This window comes from Meriones unguiculatus, chromosome 6 (assembly GCF_030254825.1).
Source record: "Meriones unguiculatus strain TT.TT164.6M chromosome 6, Bangor_MerUng_6.1, whole genome shotgun sequence".
NCBI classification, from domain to species: Eukaryota; Metazoa; Chordata; class Mammalia; order Rodentia; family Muridae; genus Meriones; species Meriones unguiculatus.
This window is the reverse complement of record NC_083354.1, coordinates 129,168,576-129,192,087: the sequence shown is the minus strand read 5'-3', so window position 1 is coordinate 129,192,087 and position 23,512 is coordinate 129,168,576. Positions and strand designations below refer to the sequence as shown.

Genomic DNA, 23,512 nt, shown 5'->3' with positions numbered 1-23,512 from the left:
CGGGAGCAATTTTGAGTAACTATAGCTCAGGAACACAAATCTTAACTACCTCAAATTCCATGTTCCAACTGAAGGCACTTTTGTGAAGTTTTACAGAACAAATAAATTGAGGCACGTTTAAAATATATTGCTGTTTTATTAAAGTACAACAGAGGGAAAGGTACAGCAAGATGAGGGAAGTTTTTTTTTTTTTTTTTAATTTACAGTCACAAGATGTTAGCTCACACATAGACACGGGCAAGAAACGCTGTTCCGAAGTGTTAGAACTAGCCCAAGATAAGGCAAGTAGCCTCGGGACCTGTAGCATTCCAAGCACCGCACTGCGGTTCCACTCAGTCACTGCAGACGCAGCTTATTTTCAGATATTCTGCTCCACAAGTGTTAACGTGTTAAAAGTAAAATGAACCGTCACACTGAACAAGTTTTTAAAAACGGGTAAACACACTTTTTTAAAAAAGATATGGAATCTGGGAGGCATGCTGAGTTCTTTTACTTAATTTTTGAGACAGGGCCTCTCTCTAAAGGCCTGGCGGTCCTCTATGTCTGAGACTGGACTTGATCTCATGGAAATCCACCTGCATCTGCCTCCCCAAGTGCTGAGATGAAAGGGGCGGGCCTGCAACGTTCTGCCAGGATGAGCTCTCTTAGAAAAGGAATCCAAAGACTCCAACATTTTGAAAACTTCAAAGAGAACTGCTTTCAAAGATGTAACCCTACCGTGTTTTAGCCATTCGCAATAATCCTGGTTTACTGGGGGAGGGAGGGAGAACACTGTGTGGGTGGGACAGCAGGTAGCCAATCGCTCCCGAAGTGTCCGACCCCACCTTCGACTTCGGACACACCGAGGAGGATGCGCTCCCTATGCGGAAATTTCCTGACCGCCCGGGGATTCGCCGACCCCTGCAGGGACTCAAAGCACACGAACAAAACAACCAAACACGGAAGCCGCTTCCGGCCCTGCCCCCGGCGTCTCCGCAGCACCCCAGTCCGGGCAAGGCTGGCGGGGCCCGCGCTCTTTAAGACGGGAGGCCGCGCCCGGCGGGGAGAAGCGTCCGGCGTGCGGCACCTGCGGCTGCCGGGATTCTCGGCGTGAGCGCCATGTGCGGGCCGCGGGCGGACGCACCCGGGACCGTGCGGGGACGCGAGCTCGGGTAGGTCCTCGTCGGCGGGCTTCCGGGCCGGCCTGAAACCGCAGGCCGGAGGCTGAAGCCGCTTCTCTCCTGCCCGCGGAGCCGGGGACGCGGGCACCGCGCACGCCCGCCGGGGACGGGGTGTAGGCCTCGCGGTGACCCGCCGCCCTGCGCGTCTCCCGCCGCGGCCCCGCCCCTCGCCCGCGCGCGCCTGGTGGGCGGGGCCGCGCAGCGCCGTCGCGGCGCCCGGTCCCGCCCCCCGGCGCGGCGCTCATCACCCGGCGCACCGCCCTGCCGCCGGCGGGAGGAGCGGAAGCCGCCGTGCGGGGCCGCGCTCCCGCGTGAGCCGCGGTGCGGGCGGGGCGCGCGCGGCTCGAGCCTGCCGATCGCCCGCCCGCCGGGAGGACCGCAGCCGCTCTCCATGCCTGTGTGGTGCTGCCGCTGCTCCCTGGCCGCTCATTTCAGGTGACTCCCCCCGCCGGGACGGCCCGGCCGCGCGTGCTCCTCGGCCGCCGCCCGCTGGGCCCGCGCTGCTCCCAGCTCCGGGGACCCCGCTCTTCTCTTGTCCCCGAACCGCGCGGGTCACGGGACGCCGAGGGTGGCTAGGCCGGTGGTGAGTCGGTTACGTGGGAGTGGTAAATGGGAGAATCTGTGAAGAGCCTCCTTCACGTTTTTATCATTAAAAAAGAAATTCTAGGAACATAAGTTGCTGGCCGGAAGGGAAGTAGAGAAGAATGTGTCATGTAATGACAACGGACTGAGACGTACTAAGGGGTTAGTAATTTTTAAGCCATGTTAGGATGGAGAGATTTGGAAAGTGGCAGTTTTGTACTCCAGTTATGATGAAAGTTTCTCAAGGTGAGGAAGAAAAAGAATAGTTTTAAGTATGAATGAAATGTGTGTTCTAGATCCAGTACGACTGACCAACACTGCTGAGAATTACAGAAAAGATCAAAAGTACTAGAAAGTAGGTATAACAGTGGAGTGAAATGGACTCCGGTACCTGGCTTTATATGTTTGAATGTTACAGAAAAAGGATGTTTAACAAGGTTTTTTGTTTGTTTGTTTTGGCAGAATAAGAGACGGAGCAAGGGTTGTTTAATAGAGGCTCATAGAATTTAGGTGTACTATTAATTTGGGTGGAAAGGATATTAATGTACTTCTAAAAATACCAACATTTCCTTCATTACTATTGTGAACCACAAGACACAGTATCTGTGACTGTCATCAGCACAAATCACAGAGCTTATTATTTAATGTAGACAAGTTGCATATGTATTTAATAACAGTCACAGAAGAGGTTGCAAAAGGGATGTGAGACGCAGAGAAAGCACAGACTCCTGCTGTGCAGTAGCAACAAGCGAGGTCTGTGAACTTGTAATGAAACTAAAAACCTAAAAAAGTTTTTTGTCATAGGCTGCTTGCTGGATAATAACTTCTAGACAGATTATTGTGTACTTAACAAACTGCACCACTCTTGAGTGTTGTAGAAAGCAGTTTGGGGGGAAAATGTAAGAAAATGACCCTCTAACACCTTTGGTAAACTGTTGAACAGTCAGGGGAAAGGTTGGAATTTGTACAGTGTGGCTGCGTGGTAAATACCATCTGCTTATCTCTATGCAAAAAAATTTAGAGCTGGGAGTGGTATTTGCTACATTTTAGTGTGGAGGGGGAGAAAGGGTATCTGCTATATCATCAATGTATCATTGTTATCTGTTAGGCCTAGGATTTTTATTATTATTATTATTATTAAAGAATGTTTGCCAGCTCCTTCAGGAATGTTTCTATTTTAGTGGTCTTTTCATTAGTTTATTTTTGTGTTGCTTGGGAGGAAATGTAGGGCCTTGCTAGTAAAGCAAGTGCTCTGCCATTGCATTGACTTCCCAGCCACTAACCTTGTCCTTTGTGCCACTTTAGGAGAGACCTACTTTAAAACAGTTTGTGATAACAGCTACATTTTGGGGTTTCTCCAAAGTCTGCACCAATAGGCATTGTGATAGAATTTTCAAGAGAGAAAACTTCACACTTCTTATTCTGGAAATTAGAGTGTGAGATAGCTTTATTTGGAACATTAGAACCTTCTTTTAATGTGGCAGTGGCAGTTTGAGAAAACTTAAAATTGTTGCAGTTGCAGTCATCGTCAGACTGAATATAGGTGCGGCTTCCTGGAAATTTACATTTTTTTGCAGGATTGTAACAGTCAGAGTTATTTAAAAAAGTGTTGCTGTGATTGAGTAAAAGTTTTTTTATTATGGCTAAAATTATTTTTACACTATCTTGTTTAGAAATCTTAGTGTTTAAAAAACAAAAAGTGGAAGGTTTCCAAAATCGTAACAAATGCTCTTTACTTTAATGTCTGACGATGTGGTAACATCTTTGATTGTATGCAAAATGCTCTTCTTTACTGATTTGGAAATGTAATTTCACAAATTTTGCAATTTTATTGGTGCCTTGAATAAAGAAAGTGGCTTCTTTTAAAAAAAAAAACACAAAATAGTTTGCTTTAAATAGACTATTCATCAAGTACAAATGAACATTGTTCATAGTCCTGAAGGTAGCATGCATGTAACTTTAAAAACATACAGCAACTTCCCAGTTTAGGTCGTGCATAGTTACTGATGAACTTATATTTCATTAATGCTTTAGGCAAAACCAGTTAACCAGAGTTTAGGAAATGCATAGCCGGGGGTTTGCCACAGTGAAAGATTATGCTAATTAGACTTGGAAATCAGGAGTTGCCTATATTGTGTAAGCTAATGTGCATAGAAATTAGAGCTACTAAATCTTTGGGCTTTTGTTTGTTTGTTTGTTTGTTTTAATCCTCAAGTCTTAGGAAATGCTTGAGTCGAACTTCTTGAGACCTACACCAAGTTCAGCAGTATTTCAGAATACAAGATTGATTTACAAGAGTGAATTATACTTGTATACAGCAATAGTGGATAACCAGAAAGTGAAATTCACAAAGCAGTTCCACTTATCGATAAAAAATGAAACACTATGAAAGAAATTTAACAAAAAACACAACATTGTACATGGAAAAGTAGGAAGCCTTATAAGAAATTAGAGTCTAAGTGTGTGCTGCATGATGAAGTTGCAGGCAGTGACAGAATGAATATAGTGTGGCTTCCCGTAAACTTGCATTTTTGTGGGGCTGCAACAGTCAGAGTTTGTGGAACATATACTCAGTGTTATCATGGGGTGGAAACAGCTGGTGCATTTCTCAGAACATCTTCACTCAAAGCATGACTGTACGGAAAGGTATGTTCCTAGACTGAGAACCTGAATCTTCTGAACGTTCTCCCGTGGGCTGATCTACAAGAAGGTGCAGCATTATAAAGCTAAACTGCCCTTTTTGCACAGACTGTTTCCTAGGCATTCAGGGGAACCAGAGTAGTCTCGTCAAGTCTGAAAAAGCACAGTTAAAGGAGTCACATTTTTTGTTTTCAAAATTTACTGTAAAGCAGCAGTAATCAAGAAAACTTGGTTTTGCCTTAAACATAAGCTTAAATCAGTGGAATGAATTAGAAAGTGTAGAAATCGTTTCACTTTTGGTGAATTAAGTCTTTGATGAGGGCCCCACAAAATTAAAAAATGGATAGTCGTTTCAGTAAGTATAGTTCAGTCAGGTCCCTAAAGAATCTCCACAGACAAAAGAATAACTTGTCTAACTGCCCACACTGCACAAAAATGAAATCAGAAAAATCTTAGGTGAAAAATAGTAACTATCTGTGGTTATGAATCAGGTAGTCATCTTTTATATATGACTCAAAAGCACAGCAATAGAACTAAAAGTCCACTGGGAGTGGTCAGAACTTAAAATGTATGTAAAGGCTACCAAGAATGAAACAACAGGCTATCAAGGTAGTAAAGGTGCTGCTGAGTCTGTTGACAAGAGGGATACCACATGGCAGAAGAAAACTGACTCTCAAAATTGGCTTTTTGATCGATACACACACCATACACCATGACACACACACACACAATAGCCTACAAAATGGGAGGAAATGTTTACAAACTAAGTTTCTGAAGAAACTCGAATCCAGAACTTAGAAAAAGAAAAAAAAAAAACCTTAAAAGATCAACTATGCCAAACTTAAAGTCAGGGAATGGATTTGGGGAGATTGAGAGGGGAGGGAGGAAAGAAGGGAGAGAGAGAGAATAAATGACAAATGCATGGAATGGTGCTTAATATTATAGAAATACCAATGAAAACTGCAGTGTGATGCATGCTGGATTAATGGAGAGCTAAGACAGGTGTCGGTTAGTTGGGAGGGCTGGGGACGTGGCTTAGTGGTTGAGTGCTTACTGTTTAATTGTGAGGACCTGAGCTCAAATCTCCAGCAGTCTTTTTAAAGCCAAGATGTAAAGGACAAGGGTTTGTGTGTACCTCTGCAGTTTGGGAGGCAGAGACAGGAGGATTGCTGGGACTTGATGGCTGCCAGTGAAGCTCAGGATTCAGTGAATCCCTGAATCAATGTAATAAGGTAGAGAATCTTAAAGCAGGATTTGTAAAAGGAACTTTTATTCCCCTGTTTCATTTGTCTCTTACAGCCTCTGTCAGCTAACGTAGGCCTGCTCCTGGAAGCTTCCAGCCTCCATACAGTCTAACCTAGGCCTGGAATGTTTTCAGCCTCTGAGACTTACTGCGAAATAAGCTCACCCTTTCTTGTTCTCATTGAGCTCTGGGTTGGCTGCTGCAGCTCCTCTCCTAGCTGATTTAACTAATCTAGCTTTTCTTTTGGTCCCTGAATTGCTCTACTTGGCCTCCAACTAACTTGCAATCTGCTCTAATCTCCTGGCTTCTTCTCATTCTCTGGCTCATGCTGTCTTCACTAGACCTAAGTTAGCTGACAGAGGCAGGAAGCCTCCATGACAACAGTTGAAGCAGAGGCGAATAAAAGTTCCTTTTACAAGGATGTCTTTCTCTTCTAGCCTTCACCCTGCACCTATATGCATACAATACCATCACACAACATGTATGCATACACATAAAGAATAAAATAACTTTTCTGAAACTAGTATTAATTACAAAAAAAATGGATATATTGGAAACTGGAAAAGAGAACCTTAAGAAAACAGGAAATGGATATTAGAATCACCAGATAGGATTTTCCTGTGTGGAAGACCCCAGTCTGAAACAGAAAGCAGTTTGTTGCTCCCTGAACAAACCTACCACCATTGCGCATGTTGCTGCATGTGGCCTCGCCAGTCATAAGCCTGCAGGGTGCACAGCTGAGTAGGGAGGTTGGTGGTTTTCCCTCAGCGCCTGCATATCCCCTTCTGCCATGACTGGTCAGACGGGAGGAGCCTTCGTTCCCAGTTACAGCCTGACTTCTGTGACCAGAGCATGTGCTGTCTTCAGCAGTAAGATCTCGCTGTCTCGTTCTGTGGCACTGCATTGTTAATTACTTGCGTTATTTGGAGGCCTCTGGAGCCTCCCTGACCAATAACTTGTAGGGAGATAGCCAACTTCTGGGCATTGGGATTTTTCAGTCAACAGCCTGTGGGTTCTGGGAGCCACTTTATTTGCCCACATAGGACAGTGCTATTTTAAAGTTTGTGTGTTGGTGGAGGTGTGCGTGGAGCTGGGAAGTGGGTGTTGGGCATTGGCTATCCTCATTTATCACTTTATTCAGTTTGCTAAGCTAGCAGCCACCAATCTCCATTGATCCTCCTGTCTTTACCCTCTCAATGCTAGAATTTTAGTCGTACAGGGACCACTTTTGTTATGTGATAGAGCAATCCAAACTCAGGTTCCCATGTTTGCATTGCAAGCTCTCAGCTGCTCAGCCATCTCTGCAGCGCCACCCTATTTCTTAGTTTTATTTTCAAGTTAGCTTACTGAGTATTATGCTGCTATATGGCTTTTCCATACATCTTTAGTTTCCACCTCTCCAGTCTCCCTGCTCCCCTTTCCAGTTAAGCCTTTCTACCTCCAGCAATTCACGGTTCTAGTTTTGTAGTACATGTTCTACTATGCCCAAGCCCTTTAAAGTTTATCTTCCCCTCTCACAGGTCACTTTCTACTTTCCTGGCCTTTACATGTATTCCAACATAGAATTCCCATCCTGAATTCCCATAGTAAAATTAGAAGCTAGGATCCTGTTATGGGAGAGAACATGTGGTCTTTGTGTTACTGAAACCATAGCATAATGATCTTTTTATCTGTAGAAGCATAAATGTTTAAGGTAAGGATGGCTGGAAAACACTGAAAGGAAGGTCTACAGTCCCAAGAGAGAATTGTGACCTTTACAACAGCAGTAATGAAAGTGAGGTTTGGATAGCCAAAATGACTGGCCAGGAGCCTGCAAAAGAAAGAGGGTTTCTACTTTGTACTCATTGGAGAACAGAAAAGAGCATAAAACACTCAGGCTAGAGACGGAACAGCCTAATGATCTAAGTTCTATCCCTGAGACTCATATTGTGGAAGGAGAGAACAGACTCCCACAGGTTGTCTTCTGACCTCTACACAAGTGCCATGGGACACGTGTACCCCTATCCCCAGCATGAATAAATAAAAGTAATAAATAAAAAGTCCAGGTTAGGCTGAGCTGGGTGTTGCACACCTGTACTTCCAGCATTTGAGTAGTGGAGGCAAATGGATCAGGAGTTTATGGTTAGCCTCTGCTATACAGTGCAGTTGAGGCTAGTATGAGCTATATGAAACCCTATAGAAAAATATCTCAACAAGTAAGGGAAAACAAACAAACAAACAAAAAACCTGAGGTTTAATGCAGTTACCAAGAGGCAGAAATAGGGAAGCAGCAGGTGCATGTGCATCTAACTGCAGCGGGTAGGTGGAGTGCTCCTGAAGGGGGTGGACTGAGCATGAACATACCTCCTGGGGAAGGCTTGCATGTGAGGGTGGGCTACCTTTAAGAGCCATGTTAACAGCCTGTCTGCCTTGGCTACCTCACAGTACTGACAGACAGTACTGAACAGCAGGTCCTCTTACATTGGCCTCTTAGGAGTTGCACAGTAAGAAGCAATACCGCCTCCTTGCCTCCCCATCCACTCGGGAGCTGCAAAGCAGCAACTCTGTAAGTGCATCTCCATCCACATTGTCTAGGCTGGTGCACAGATAGGCAGTGCCTGCTTGGGAGCTCTACTGCCTGGAACATGGCATCCAGCCTAATGGCCAGATGCCAAGTGACAAGACCACCGGGGGAGGAGATGACTCTTTCAACACCTTCAGTGAGACAGGCACTGGCAAGCATGAGCGCCAGGCAGTGTTTGTAGACCTGGAACCCATGGGTATTGATGAAGTTTGCAGTGGTGCCTACTGCTAGCTCTTTGACCTTGTGCAGCTCAGCTCATCACAAGCAGGGAGGATGCTGCCAATAACTGTGCCCGTGGCCACTACACATTAGTAAGGAGATTATTGGCCTTGTCTTGGACAAAACTTACAGACTGGCTGACCAGTGCACAGGTCTTCAAAGCTTCTTGATTCTCGCAGTTTGGTTTTGCAACTGGCTCTGAATTTGCCTCCCTGCTGATTGGAGTAGCTCTCTGTTGATTATGTAAAGAAATCCAAGCTGGAGTTCTCCATTTAGTTCCCCCCCCCTCCCCAGTTTCCATTGCTGTGGTTGAACCCTACAGTTCCATCCTCACCACCACTGCCCTGGAGCACTCTGATTGTGCCTTTGTGGTAGACAGTGAGGCTATCTGATATCTATCCTAGAAATCTCTACATTGAGTGTCCAACCTACACTAACCTAAATAGATAGGTCAAATTTTGTCTTCCATCAATGATTCCCGCAAATTTGATGGGACTGATCGTTGACCTGACAGATTTCAGATCAGTCTGACAAGCTGTTCTCAAGTCCACTTCCCTTTGGCCTTATGTGCCACTGTCACCTCTGCTGAGAAAGCCTACCATGAGCAGCTTTCTGTAGCAGAGATCACCAATGCCTGCTTTTTGCCAACTAATCAGCTGGTGAATTTTACCCTTATTATGGTAAATATGTGGCTTGCTGCCTCCTATACGGTAGTGATGTGGTTCCCAAAGATGTCGGTGCTCCCATTGCCACCAACAAGACCAAGCATATCATCTAGTTTGTGGACTGGTGTCCAACTGGCTTCAAGGTTGGCCTTAATTGCCAGCTTCCCACTGTGGTACTTGGTGGAGACCTGGCCAAGTCCAGAGAGAGCTGTGTGCATGCTGAGCAACACCACAACCATTGCCGAGGCCTAGGCTCGCTTGGATCACAAGTTTTATCTGATGCATGCCAAGGGTGCCTTTGTGAACTGGTCTGTGGGTGAGGTCATGGAGGAGGAGTTCTCTGGGGCCTGTGAGGACTTGGCTGCCCTAGAGAAGGATTATGAGGAAGCTGATGTCGATTCTGTTGAGGGAGAGGGTGATGAAGGAGAACACTAAAATTTCACTAGGGTGCTGCTTTTACAATGAAGTTCTGTTTTGACATAAAAAGTGGTCTGATCATTTAATTTGTATGTGGCAGTGTGCGCGTTAACAGTTAAGTAACATGAACAATTTGTCATAGACCCAATCTTCTAGTTTCATGGCTAGGTTATATTTAACTATTCCGTCTTAACACCAAACCAACCAACCAACCAACCAACCAGAAACAGCATTTTAATATACTGCTTACCATTAACTACATGTAGGGGCAGTTTCTCTTTTTAGAGTTAAGAAAAGCTTAGTGTCCCTAACAGCTCTGTGCTGTCGTGGGGTATTGTAGTGAATGCCTACTGTAACTTGGCACCACCTGGAGTGTTGTATTGGGCCTCTAAGGCACAGAGCTGATCAAATGGTTATTAAGAGAGGATTTAGTAGACTGCCTTACGTGGTCCAGGTGGTCCAACAATGGCTGTTTGAGGGTGGATAAGCAGAGAATCTGGTAGTTGCTTGGTCTATGAAGCTGGGTGTCTCAGCAGTCCCAGCCTGGCACTGAAGTCCTGGAAGATTCCTGGAGAGCTGCTGGTCTTCATTCTGTTGGAACCCTGAAGAAGCTGGTTCCAGTGTTAGTGGAGGAATGCTGCGGCAACAGGACAGTAGTTACTTCTCAGCAAGACGAAGGCAAACAGGCTAAAAAGCAGATCGCCTTTCATGTCCTTTTCTGTGCTCTTACTAGAAAGTGACCCACATTTACAGTGGGTCTTCATGCTTCAAATAATCTGATCAAGAAAATTCCTCAGATCAGTCAGATTTTCTATAGAGATTAGCCATCACAGGTAGGATGGAGTCTCTGAATGTTAAAAGAAAGTGAAAAACCCTGTCTGGAATTCTTTTCATTGGTCAACACTCCAGGATTAACACTTTCGACTTAGTCTTGTGAAATAACATCCATCATTTATAAAGTCATAATAAACACAGCTAGTGTGCATTACATTAACCCTTCCAGACACTGAAAATTGTTGACCTAAGATGAAAAGTCATTTGGGGTTCTATTTTGGAGTAATCTAAAAATAACCGCATTAATTGAGTTCAGAGGATGCTACATTTATTGAATAAATGGAATGCTGAAACTAGTTTCTAGTGACAGTTGGGAAATGAAAATTGGCAGTTGACATTAAGGTCTCTCCTTGCTTAAAAATAAAAATGTGTAAACCTCTTTTTTTTAACCAAAAAGGCCACTTTTTGTACAATAATCTTTCTTTAAAATATCTGCGACTAAGAGGGCCTCTGAAAGGCTCTGCCCTGCAGACTATCAAAGCAGATGTTGAGACTTATGGCCAAACTTTGGGCAGAATGCAGGGAATCTTATGAAAGAAGTGGGAAATAGTAAGATCTGGAGAAGACAGAAGCCCCACAAAGAGAGCAACAGAACCAAAAAATCTGAGTGCAGGCGTCTTCTCTGAGATGGATACTCCAACCAAGGACCATTCATGGAGATAACCTAGAACCCCTGCACAGATGTAGTCCATGACAGTTCAGACTCCAAGTGGGTTCCATAGTAATGGGAACAGGGACTGTCTCTGACATGAACTGATTGGCCTGATCTTTGATCACCTCCCTCTGATGGGGGAGCAGCCTTACCAGGCTATAGAGGAAGACAGTGCAGCTACTCCTGATGAGACCTGCTAGACTAGGATCAGAAGGAAGGAGAGGAAGACCTCCCCTATCAGTGGACTTGGGGAGGGGCATGTGTGGAGAAGGGGGAGGAAGGAAGGCAACTACGGGGGGGGGGGTTTACAAAATAAAGTGTAATTAATAAAAGAAAAAATATCTGAGGGCTTTCTTTCTTTCTTTTTTTTGAACAGGGACTCTGTGTAGCCCTGGCTGTCCTGGAACTCACTCAGTAGACCAGGCTGGCTTCAAACTGCGTCTGTCCACCTATTGAAAGTGTGCACTGCCATTGTCTGTCTAAAGGAAAAAAAAAAAAAAAAAAAAAAAGGGAAGGGGAGATTAGCCCTTCCTAGGTATCTCAAAAGAATTACAAAATCTCAAGTATAATTCTTTGTTTGGTAGAAGAAGCTGTGTTGTGTATGTATGAGTGTGTTAGTGTCTTAGAAGCCATCCATCTATATATTTTATTATATTTCCTAGATGGGATCATCTACTGGGCTGGAGCTTGACAAGTAGACTGGACTGGCTGGCCAGTGAGCCCCAGGGATATGACACAGTGCCCACCCTTTCTGTGTGGTTTCTGGTGACTGAACTCAGGTCCTGCTGCATGCAGGCTCTTTACCAACTGGGGTATTTCCCTAGTGTGGACAAAGGCTAACTCAGTAGTTAACTTGCTCACAAGATAGGAATATGAGATAAATGGCTACTTCAGACTTGTGGGATTAAAGGATATACCTTTGACAGCATTATGCAACTGATGGGTATTTTATTACTTACATATAATTATGAGAAATAATTGGGTTTTATAAAACTATATTAACTATACCTTTGCTTTTTTTTAACTTTTTATTTTTTAAAGAAACTATAGTGACACTGAAGTGGAAGGAGAGATTTTTAATTCTTTAGTGCAATATTTTGGTGATAATTTGGAGCCGAAAGTTGAAGGGATGCCATTAGTTGAAGAAACTTCTTTACTTGAAGATTCGTCAGTAACTTTGCCTGTGGTGGTAATTGGTGAGTTACTATATTTTATTTCTTAAAACTAGCTACTGCTCTTACTTCTAAGGTGTGTTTATTCTTACATTGTATTGAAAAGGCTCCACATCTTAAAATAACGGTTTGAATGTTCCCAGCACAAATAATTGTCATATATCTAAAGTGATGTATATGTTAACCTTGATCTAATCACTGTTGTGTATATGTATCAAAATGCCATGCTTTGCCTTACAAATATGTATAGTTACCATGTGGCAATTAACAAATATCTTAAGAGGACAAAAAATTCTTTTAAAGGAGATGCTTCTGTGAGTGGAGCCAAGTAATTATAATGTAATTTAAGTTATAAGTATTTAAGTCTGAAATAGCCATTTATCTCATATTCACATCTTGTAAGCAAGTTAAGTACTAAGTAAGCTTTTATCCAGGTTAGGGAAAAAGCTCAGTTGATAAAGAGCCTGCATGCAGCAGGACCTGAGCACAGAATTATAACAAAGTATTAAGTTGTTTGATATGTTGAAATAATCATTACCAACTCTTTGGATTGGCTCATATGATACGGAATCCATGTTGGAATGCAATAGCTTTTCACTGAATTACTGACAGGAGCTGTTAATGGTGACCAGCATTATTAGAGTTCTGTGGAGGTCGTTTTGTGTATGTTACTGGATTTCAACTCTATAGCTCTGTGGTATGGATTAGACACCTGTAGACAGACTTACAAATTGAGTGACAACTGTAAATCAATACTCATGCCATTTGACACCGGAATGCTATGCAGTGATATTTATAACTACATAAGTTGTATCATGTCAACAAATAAGATGTATGGCTATTATAATTAAGGTATTCAACAATTGAGATTTTTAAAACTTTTGATAATTATGTTCACTTATTACCTGGTATTTTCAGACTTGAAGGAGTCAGACAGACCTATCTCAAGATTGCAGTGTAGTGGCTGTTTGACTTTCTATATTGCAGTTGGAATTGTATTAAGTCTGTAGATCAGGTTAAGAACAACCAACGATAATTTTTAGTCTTTCTATCTATGAACATGGAATATCTTCCCATCTTTGTAGGCCTTTTAAAAATTATTTCTAGTCATAATTTTGTGATTTGCTTTATGTAGCTCACTAGAACCCACTAATTAAAATTATGCTAAAATATTTACTTTTACATAAATGTAAATGATAGTGTGGTTTTTATTTCTTTTTTTAATAATTTTTATTTTTGCATATTAATTACAGGTTATTTACTTTGTATCCCAGCTGTAGTCCCCTCCCTTATCCCCTCCCAATCCAACCCTCCCCTCATCTCCTCCCTGCCCCTCTCTGGTAGGGAAGGTCCTCCTCCCCTCCCATCTGACCCTAGTTTATCAGATCTCATCAGGACTGGCTGCAATGTCCTCCTCTAGGACCCAGCAAGGCTGCTCCTCCCTCGGGGGAGGGGGAAAGATCAAAGAGAGTCCCTGTTCCAGTTAATAGGGAACTCCCCCTGGATGCTGAGTTGCCATGGGCTACAGCTGAGCAGGGGTTCTAGGTTATCTCCAGGCATGGTCCTTGGTTGGAGAAATGGTCTCATGAAAGACCGCTGTGCCCAGATATATTTGGTCCTTGTGGTGCTCTCGTCCTCTCCAGTTTCTTACTAACTCCCCCTTCTTTCATTTGATTCCCTGTACTCTGTGCAAGGTTTGGTTATGAGTCTCAGCATCTGCTTTGCACTTTTTCATTGCTGATGTAAGAAAGAGGTTGACTTTTAATTATTGACATGTATCCTTCAGTCTTACCATAATGGCTTGTTATAAGGTTTTGAGGGGTCAATTCTTGGGATTTTCTATGCAGATAATTATGTCACTGGCAAAGTGTCCTCCCCCGCCCTTTTTCAACTTGTGCATATTATCCTAAACATGTTCTTTGTCATGTTAAGTTTTCCTCTTTCACATATGCTGTATGTTTTTTAAATCCTGGATAGATGCTGGGTTTTATCAAATTGCTTTTCTTGCATTTGTGGATATTACCATATGAATTCTCTTGGTTTTTAAAATGTTTGGTTTTTTTTAGACATTTATATTTGTCTGTTTTCTTATTGATATAATTTATGCAACTATGCCACAGTACATGTGTGGAGTTTCAGAGGACAGCTTTCAAGAGTTGGTTTTCCTTCCATTGTGTTAGCTCCAGAGGTTGAACTCTGTGGAGAAGGGCTGCAAGCGCCTTTACCTGCTGAGCCATCTCTCTTGCCCTTTGTCTAATTGATTTCACATCAGTTGTTATAAAGAAGTAGCTGATGAAAGCATGTATTTCTCAAGAACAGGTCATCCTAGACAACTGATTTTGGAAGTCAGTAGCATAGAGTGGAAGCCTTAAGTAGACAAGATTCTGAAAGAATTCATTGAGAAAGGAGGCAGAGGTCAAGCTTGTGAGAGGCAGGTTTTAGTGATTGGAGGAGGAAGAACAGGAGAGGGCAAGTGCTAGGCAGTAAGAGGATCAACTTACATTATTTTGCTTTTAAAAAAAATAGGAAATGGACCTTCAGGAATATGCCTTTCTTATATGCTGTCAGGCTACAGACCGTATTTGTCATCTGAAGCAATACATCCAAATACAATCTTACATAGTAAACTAGAAGAAGCAAGACATCTCTCCATTGTTGATCAGGTATTGTTTGTTACATCAGTTTTAAGAATATTTTAATGCTGAAACAAGATTAGGTTTATGTAATTTTTTGTTGTAAATCCTTCATTCTAACTAATGCTTTCTCTATTTTAGCTTTATATATTCTGATCTCACATCTTCTAAATTATATTGAATTTTTGAGCAAAAAAATCCCAAATTATTTCCTAGAGGAATTTCAAAAAAATTTATGTGGCTGTTATGTTATATAAGAGCATGAGGATACATTCATGTATGCCTTGCAAGTTAACCTTGGGTATTATTTCTCAGGAACTGTTCGTATTATTTGAAGTGAGGCTTCTTGTATTTCTTAATCTCAGCTAGGCTAGGCTGCCTCGAGAAGCCCTTCCATCTCCACCTCCACAGTGCTGTGATTTTAAGCATGGTCTACCATGCCTGGCTTTTATGGGTTCTAGTGATGAGACGCAGGGCCTCATGCTTGTTGAGGAGTGAGCCATCTCTCAGCCCTGTGGGGGAGGCTTTAATGTTCTCTGCTGAAATCAATTTGGAAAGTGCTAGCTTTACATCCTGTTTGACATTTGTTTGCCAAAGGTATCTTTTATAAGGATTAAAAAAAAAAAAAAAACCACTTTGTTTTAAATCCAAACATTGTCTACATTTATTTTACCAAGGAATCAAATATGAATGAGCTCAAGGAACATACCTGTTCTCTCACTCACTCTCTGGGAACTATTGGGTTGGCATTTCCTTTATTAAATAATTGTCTTGGCTTTTTTCAAACTCATGTTTTCCCACCTTTGGTTCAGGACTTAGAATACCTGTCTGAGGGCCTCGAGGGTCGATCATCTAATCCAGTGGCAGTACTTTTTGACACACTTCTTCATCCAGATGCTGACTTTGGGTACGATTACCCATCCATTCTGCACTGGAAACTGGAACAACATCACTATATCCCTCACTTAGTTCTGGGTAAGGGCCCGCCTGGTGGGGCATGGCATGTAAGTATTATTCACATGTTAGTGTATATTGACGAGTTATATATTGCCCTGATAGAACCAATTTGATTTTTGTTTTTTGTGTTTTTTTTTTTTTTTTTCCCAAGACATAGCCCTTACTGTCTTAGAACTCATTTTGTAAACCAGGCTGGCCTCAAACTCAGAGGTTTACCAGCCTCAGCTCCCAAGTGCTGAGATTAAAGGCATACTTCCAAGAACCTGATTCTTTTTTCTTTTGCGGGGGGGGGGGGGGGGGGAGATTGTTGTTTCTTTTGAGGCAGGGTTTCTCTGTGTAGCCCTGACTGTCCTGGAACTCACCAGGCTGACCTCAGACCCATTTGCATCTTTGAAGAAGTACTATTTCATAGCTATTTGACAGCACTTCTGTCACATTTAGTCCTTTAGAACACTGTGACAGCAGGTAGGCATTCATGGCATAGCCACCACGTAGCGGAGTTCAAGGCCAGACTGCCACACATGAAACTGTGTGTCAAAATTAAATACACAAACCACAGATACATGACCCTGTCTCAAAAATTATGTAAGTGAATGGATAAAATTTATTATAATATGCCCATTCTCAGTGCTGGGCTCTGTAGAAATGGGGCAAGTTATAAGAATAGAGCTGTTGTCTATGAGAGCTGAATGGGATTGTTGATGATTGGGTAGGTCCCTTGGCACTTAGCTTTTCTTTGTTTTGTGCAAATCAGAAGTAGGGCGAGAAAGCTTGAGAGGCTTACTTCTTCAATAACATTAACCCTAGTACTGAGTCTGTTTCTTAGGCAACCACTGCTTAATTGTCTAGTTTTAGAAAATGAATATATTGTATCCAGCCTGGTCCAGATTTCAAAATTACAGTGTTATTATAGAAAAAAAGCAGTTTTCTAATTTTTTAAAAATCTATAAAATAAATACTAAAATGAAGAAACAAAGCTTTGGAAATTAGTGAACATTTTTTATTTTATTTAAGAAGTGAAAATATTGATTTGTTAACGTGTATATCTTAATTATACTGATCATAGACCAAAGCAAATGCTATAATTTGTTTCATAAATGTATGACTGTAGACAATACCAAATGGTGAAAATGTATAAAAGTTTTATTCGAGTGGAATTTTAGAGGAAATTGACTACAAATGAGAGAACATAAGATGCTTGTATTTCTAAAAGTGGCTTTCTTCACTTAATAGGATTATCTCCAGTTTTATGCATTTTCCTATCATATGGCTTTTATTCTGTATGTCTGAAAACAAAATCTGTAGCATTTATCTACCATCCTTTTGGACTCTTGTGAATGTTTAGGACTGAATTTGCATATAAATAAATGTGTTGATTTCAAAAGGTAATATTGCTTTATTGCTTTTCTTTAAACTGTACTTTAAACTAGAATATGGAAGGCTCCATGTTGACAATCAGCTTTGGAAATTGGATGGAGCTGCCTGGACTGAAATTTAAAGATTGGATGTCTAGCAAACGAAGGTAAAGATCAAACTATGTTAAAATTCTTTGATGTGTGAAGAAAAGGGGACTGTGAAAAATGTCACAGTATCTGTGATTCCTGTATTAGACGAATAGAAATATACTTACTAAATATAAAACCTTTATGAATCCAGTTAGGATTCTATAAAGCTATGTGTATTTAAAGAACTGCTTGCAGGGGCCTTCCTGTAACCTTGTTAACCAGGATTTCTTTTCCATATTAAATCACTGTTACTTTCTCATCTAACTATACATTATTTCCCAAACTTGTGTCAGTTTTTGAATATGTATGAGATTCTTTATCTACACTTCATGTATACATACCTAATATATATATATATATATATATATATATATATATTTCATTTTATGTGCATTGGTTTGAGGGTTTCAGATTCCCTGAAACTACAGTTAAAAGACAGATGAGAGCTGCCATGTGAGTACTGGGAATTGAACCCAGGTCCTCTGGAAGACCAGCTATGCCATCTCCAGCCCCTTGTTTGTTTGGTTGGTTGGTTTTTTGAGAGAAATATTCTGCATAGCCTTGACTGGCCTGGAACTTTTAGAGATGTCTGCTTCTGCCAGGGTTATTAAATCTGCTGGAATTAAAGGTGTACACCACCACAGTCCGGCAAGGTGTTTGCTTTTGAAGGGTAATGAGTAGTGTATTATGACTGGTCATTTAGAATAATAAACACATGCGATATGGGTGGCTACTGTGGACATGAAGGTAAATATTTAATTATAAGTGATTTAAGTGGTACTAGCTGAGAAATTTGTTTTTAGAAGAATACAAGTCTTATTCATTTTTGGGGAAAGAACAAAGTTCAAAAGAACTGTAAAGAGCCCTATCATTTTCTGGTACATGTACAAACTAGATTTGATTTATTATTTCAGAAAATCTTACTACTAATGAAAGTAAGTTAAAGCAGGAACTTAATCTTTGTTAGAATAAATGGAAAGTTTGAGTAGTTGACATCCTGCTAGGTAGCAACAATAGAAATTTTTCTTAATTTAAAAAGATTTCGGGATATCAGTTTTAGATCTAGATCATTGAGGTGGCACACCCTTTTAATCCTAGCACTTGGGAGGCAGAGGCCAGCAGGTCTCTTAAATTCGAGACCAGCCTGGTCTACAGAGAAAATTCCAGGGCATCCAGGACTACACACTAGAAAACAAACAAAATATCTAAATCGTAATAAATTTAATTAAGATTAAATTTTAAGGGGACTGGAGAGATAGCTCAGTGATTAAGAGCACTTGCTGCTTTTTTGTTTGTTTAAAGACTTACTTATTTTTACTTTATATGCATTGGTGTTTTACCAGTATGTATGTCTGTGTGAGGGTGTCAGCCTGAAACTGGAGTTAAAAACAATTGTGAACTGCTATGTGGGTTCTCAGAATTGAACCTAGCCTCTGGAATAGCAACCAGTGTTCTTAACTACTGAACCATCTCTCCAGCCCCAAATACTTATTTCCTCCCTCCCTCCCTCCCTCCCTCCTTCCCTCCTTCCCTCCCTCCCTTCCTCCCTCCCTCCTTCCTTCCTTGTCTCTATCTCTTTCTTTCCTTTTTGTTGTTTTTTGAGACAGTGATGTAGTCCTGGCTGTCCTGGAACTCACTCTGTAGACCAGACAGTCCTCAAACTCACAGAGATCCACCTGCCTCTGCCTCTGGAGTGCTGGGATTAAAGGTGTGCGCCACCACCACCCTGCACTTGCTGCTTTACTGGACCCAGGTTCAGTTCCCAACCCATGGTGGCTCACAACCATCCATTACTTCAGTTACAGGGGACCTGACACTACCTCTCATGCTCATGTGCACCAGATATGTATGTGGTACAAACAGATACACTCAGGCAAAACACTCATAGTGTAAGTAAACGGAACAAAAGTTAAATCTTTAAACATTCACTTTAGCCTTTTTTTTTTTTTAAGATTTATTTATTTTGTGTATGAGTGCTCTATCTGCATATACACCTATGTTCCAGAAGAGAGCATCAGATCACATTATAGATGGTTGTGAGCCACCTTGTAGTTACCTGGAATTGAACTCAGGACCTCAGGAGGAGGATCCAGTGTTCTTGGCTGAGCCATCTCTCCAGCCCCCACTGTAGACTTTTTAAAATAGAAATATGTAGAGGTTGAAAGATTAAAGTTGCAAAATGAGTGAAGTTGTTTGATTTCATTTGTTAAGCAGGTGAAATTGTTTAGCATATTCTTGGATTTGTTAGTTTTTGCTTTTTTTTTTTTTTCTAACCAGAAGTATTATCTATCTGAATTAAACAGGATTAAAGGTGTTTGTCATGGTACCCAGCTTTGTGCTGGGATCTTAACCTAGGTACTGTTAATTGTTGATGCATTTTTCCAGCCCCTCTGCACAGTAATTTGTTAATGAAATAATCTACAAAATTACAGTAGTAAGAAAAATGGTCTGATTTTCAAATACCTACATTGTAATCGATTTATTAATTGAAAATGTGTCAGACAGCTTCCTCTTACTTGCTTTCTTTGAGTTGTAGACAGTTTGACTTCTCTTTTCTAGTCATTTATATACAAGGCATGATCTTAAATGCTTATGCATAATCAGAGAAAACATCTGTACTTCTGAGATTGGCCAAATTCACTAAATATGGCCATCTGCAGTGCATCTACAGCTATTTTCCCGTTGCATGTTTTTACTCATTATTTCAAACATTTCATATATTTTGGGGGGCTGGCGGGGACAGTGTTTCTCTTGGATGTTCTGGACTTGCTTTGTAGACCAGGCTAACCATGAGCTCACAGAAATCTGCCTGCCTCTGCCTCCCCAAGTGCTAGCATTACAGGCGTATACCACTGCAACTGGCTGAAAAAGTTTTTATATGCTATGTTTCTTTATCTTTTTTCTTAGGTTGGAACCTAAGAGGTTGGTTCTATAGCTTGGCTGTTGTGCTGTAATAATTGCTGATGTGCAAATATAAATATCTCTGTGACATGTTGACTAGAAGCCCTTTGGATAAATACCCAGGAATATAACAGTTGTGACAGATCTGGTGTTCTTTTTTTGGGAGCTGTCCATACAAATCTGCCAGGCGACTAGGCTAGTTTGTATTCTTTACCAGCAGTGTTCCCTTTTACCTACATCCTTACTAGCTCTTGTTATGTGTTTTGCTAATGACTGTTATTCTCACTAGGATAAGATAATTTTTATAAAACATGAGGATACATTTTAACTAACAATCTTGAAAGAACTAAGATATAAAGGTTGCTAGCTAGAGAAACAATCTGAAACTGAAAGTGCTCTTTTCATAGGGCATTTTTCCTTTTCATCATACAGGAACTTAAAGGGGGACCGAGTTATGCCAGAGGAAATAGCTCGCTACTACAAGCACTATGTGAAGGTCATGGGTCTTCAGAAGAATTTCCGAGAGAATACTTATATCACCTCTGTATCAAGACTCTACAGAAATCAAGGTGATAATGCTAGTCAAGACAGCGATATTTCAGCACAGCGTTTACAAAGCCAGAAGTCCAAATTTATCAAAAGAAACTGGGAAATCAGAGGCTATCAGCGAATTGCAGGTGGCTCTCACGTTCCCTTTTGCCTCTTCGCTGAGAATGTAGCTCTCGCAACGGGCACATTGGATTCTCCTGCCCGCCTGGGAGTTGAAGGGGAAGAGTTTCCTTTTGTGTTTCACTCAATGCCTGAATTTGGAGCTGCTGTAAATAAAGGGAAGCTGTGTGGCAGAGTGGATCCAGTGCTGATTGTAGGATCTGGCCTCACTGCAGCCGATGCAGTGCTCTGTGCTTATAACAGTAATATCCCCGTGATCCACGTGTTCCGCAGACGCGTGACTGATCCGAGCTTAATTTTCAAACAGCTTCCCAAAAAGCTGTACCCTGAGTATCACAAAGTCTACCATCTGATGTGTGCTCAGGCATGCTCCTCAGACTCAAGTTCATCAGACTACACCAGTTTTCCTGAGCACCGCGTGCTTTCCTTCAAGTCAGACATGAAATGCATCCTACAGAGTGTCTCTGGATTGAAGAAAATATTTAAGCTGTCTGCAGCTGTAATCTTGATAGGTTCGCACCCTAACCTATCCTTTCTGAAGGAACACGGGTGTTACCTGGGCCGCAACTCAAGCCAGCCAATAACCTGCAAGGGTAACCCTGTGGAGATTGATGCATACACCTATGAATGTGTTAAAGAAGCCAACCTTTTTGCTTTGGGCCCTTTGGTTGGAGACAATTTTGTTCGATTTTTAAAGGGAGGGGCATTGGGTGTTACACGCTGTTTGGTTACAAGACAGAAGAAAAAGCAGCATTTGTTTGTTCAGAGAGGAGGAGGAGATGGAATAGCTTAAAGTTTACAGGGAATTTAATTGGACCCTTAACTATTAAATATTTTTAACAGTGGTGTATTGCAGTGTGTTGGCTTGAATTAACTGGGAGAGCCTCCAGCTGTCACTCTTCTAAAGTTACCAAAGCTTGGTATCCAGAGTTGTATTCAAGTGTATGAGAGGTGTCACTCTCAGACAAATCCAAACACTGCCATCTTGGTATACTTCATGCTTTCATTTAACTAGGACATTCTTTTTAACTTGGCATTTATAAAGCCAGTCATTGAGATAGAAATCATTTTTAATTGATAATGGTCACCTTACTGCTCAAGGGATGGTCCAAGGGCTGTCCACATCAGCTTCCTCTGTAGCTCATTAGGAACTTAGGCTTACTATACTCATACAAGATCCTGAAGGGTTAAATGTGTACACACTGACATTTGAAGCACACTGGTCTAAATGAAAATGGGCTACAAATGTGTATGCTGTAGTAGGATAAGAGGAAGCATTTTCAACTCAGGTTTTATTTATTTTGAAATTATCAGTTATATAAACCTAATTTATTACCAAATATGATGGTCTTTAAAAAATATTTTTACTGTTGAAACTTTGACAGGTAGGTACTTGATATCCTTAACGTCTCATAATTTAATTTTTCAATAATGCTGACATCCAAGAACCTACTAAAACTTTTTATAAGATTTATTCTCTGTTTAGCTATCATAACATCTAATGAATCTGATTTGCAATTCAATAAATTGTGGATGGAACTACTTATGCTTGTGTGAACACTGAGTTAATTTCTATTAACAAATCAGAAGATTCGGGGCACACTAAATACTATAATTAGAATATTTTTGGGTTTTGCCAGAATTATTAAAGGTTAGTGTGGAAAATTAGATTGTGCCCTTTTCCGCTCTCAAAGTATTACTTGGAGATCTGTAACAGTGTTCATTCATAGGAAATGACAAAGCAGCCCACACTAGTTATTAGATTATGTCCTCTGATAGCCCTGATTTTCACACACTGTGAAATGTGTTAGTGCTAAACAAGACATCTTTCAGGGCCTGGGAATATTTCAGAGTTACTCCCTTTTGGGGGTCTATTTTATCTAGAATGTACTCAATGAATTTGTTTACAGTTTCTTGAAGAAAAAGAAGACAAAAGAGTGGACTACTTACCATGGAGTGTCCTGTTGAATGCAGTGCTGAGTGCTCATGATTCAGTGTTATGTTAATTTCCTTTAAGAACCAATCACATCAGATGAGGTTTTAACTCTTGTCTGTGAAGTCAACTTCTAGTTCCTTAATAAGATTTAACTATTTTCAGAGAAACTTCACACCTTTTTGAAAAGACACAGCTTCTGATTATGCTTCCTTGCCTGTGCCTGAGCTCTGGGTTGGATCAGATGTTTTACTTTAATGTCTCATGTAAATTGAAAATAACAGTATTGTAAATGTAATTTATGGGGTAAAATAAGACTTAGTTGGCATTCTCTTCTCTCTCAGGAGACTTTTATACTTAAGCAATTGCAGTTGTGGGGGGGTTAACTTACACATTTTAATAATAAGATGTCAGAGAAAGTAAGTCCTTAAATAAAGCCTGGAGAAGGAAATCCTGCAGATAAATGCCAGCTTCCCCCGGCTCCTTCAGTATTAGCTGTCCTGACAAAGTATTAACTCCGATGTGTTATCCTCCTGTATTCTTATTACTTGATGAACATCTGTGCCAAAATTCCATCTGCTTTTTAATATTAGACTCGTTAGTGAGCTAAGTGACTTCTAGCCCTTGTCTAATGTGAGAAACAGACCCTACTTAAAATTGTTGAAAGAATGCTTAGCGTAATATGGTGGGAATTAAAAACAAAGAAATAAATACACAGGGGCAGTACAGCTAGAAGTGCCTTGGAGCCCCTAAGATGCACACCCGTA

The 23,512-nt window shown here is 41.2% G+C and overlaps 1 protein-coding gene and 1 pseudogene across 4 annotated transcripts; both read left to right on the top strand.

Annotated features, from left to right (window-relative positions):
- The first annotated feature begins 828 nt into the window (after positions 1-828).
- Osgin2 (oxidative stress induced growth inhibitor family member 2) lies at positions 829-22,358 on the top strand. 4 transcript variants are annotated; one of them, XM_021630906.2, is made up of 6 exons: positions 829-1,151; positions 12,017-12,171; positions 14,674-14,810; positions 15,593-15,784; positions 17,168-17,259; positions 20,576-22,358. In XM_021630906.2, exons 1-6 carry the CDS (start codon positions 1,099-1,101, stop codon positions 21,603-21,605), a joined length of 1,659 nt encoding a protein of 552 aa, XP_021486581.1. In that variant the 5' UTR covers positions 829-1,098; the 3' UTR covers positions 21,606-22,358. The 4 variants fall into 4 exon arrangements, with proteins under 4 accessions (XP_021486581.1, XP_021486582.1, XP_021486585.1 ...); XM_021630907.2 differs by lacking the exon at positions 829-1,151 and adding an exon at positions 1,417-1,595; XM_021630910.2 differs by lacking the exon at positions 829-1,151 and adding an exon at positions 1,611-1,743.
- Positions 1,917-11,992, top strand: LOC132654766 (tubulin alpha-1A chain-like; annotated as a pseudogene).
- Positions 22,359-23,512: the final 1,154 nt, after the last annotated feature.

Excerpts from the sequence above, each read along its gene's own strand:
- Osgin2 (XM_021630906.2), top strand. The coding sequence starts at position 1,099 with ATGTGCGGGCCGCGGGCGGACGCACCCGGGACCGTGCGGGGACGCGAG. Across the intron at positions 1,152-12,016 it reads GTGCGGGGACGCGAGCTCGG|AAACTATAGTGACACTGAAG; the intron begins GTAGGTCCTCGT and ends TATTTTTTAAAG. Across the intron at positions 14,811-15,592 it reads ATCTCTCCATTGTTGATCAG|GACTTAGAATACCTGTCTGA; the intron begins GTATTGTTTGTT and ends CCTTTGGTTCAG.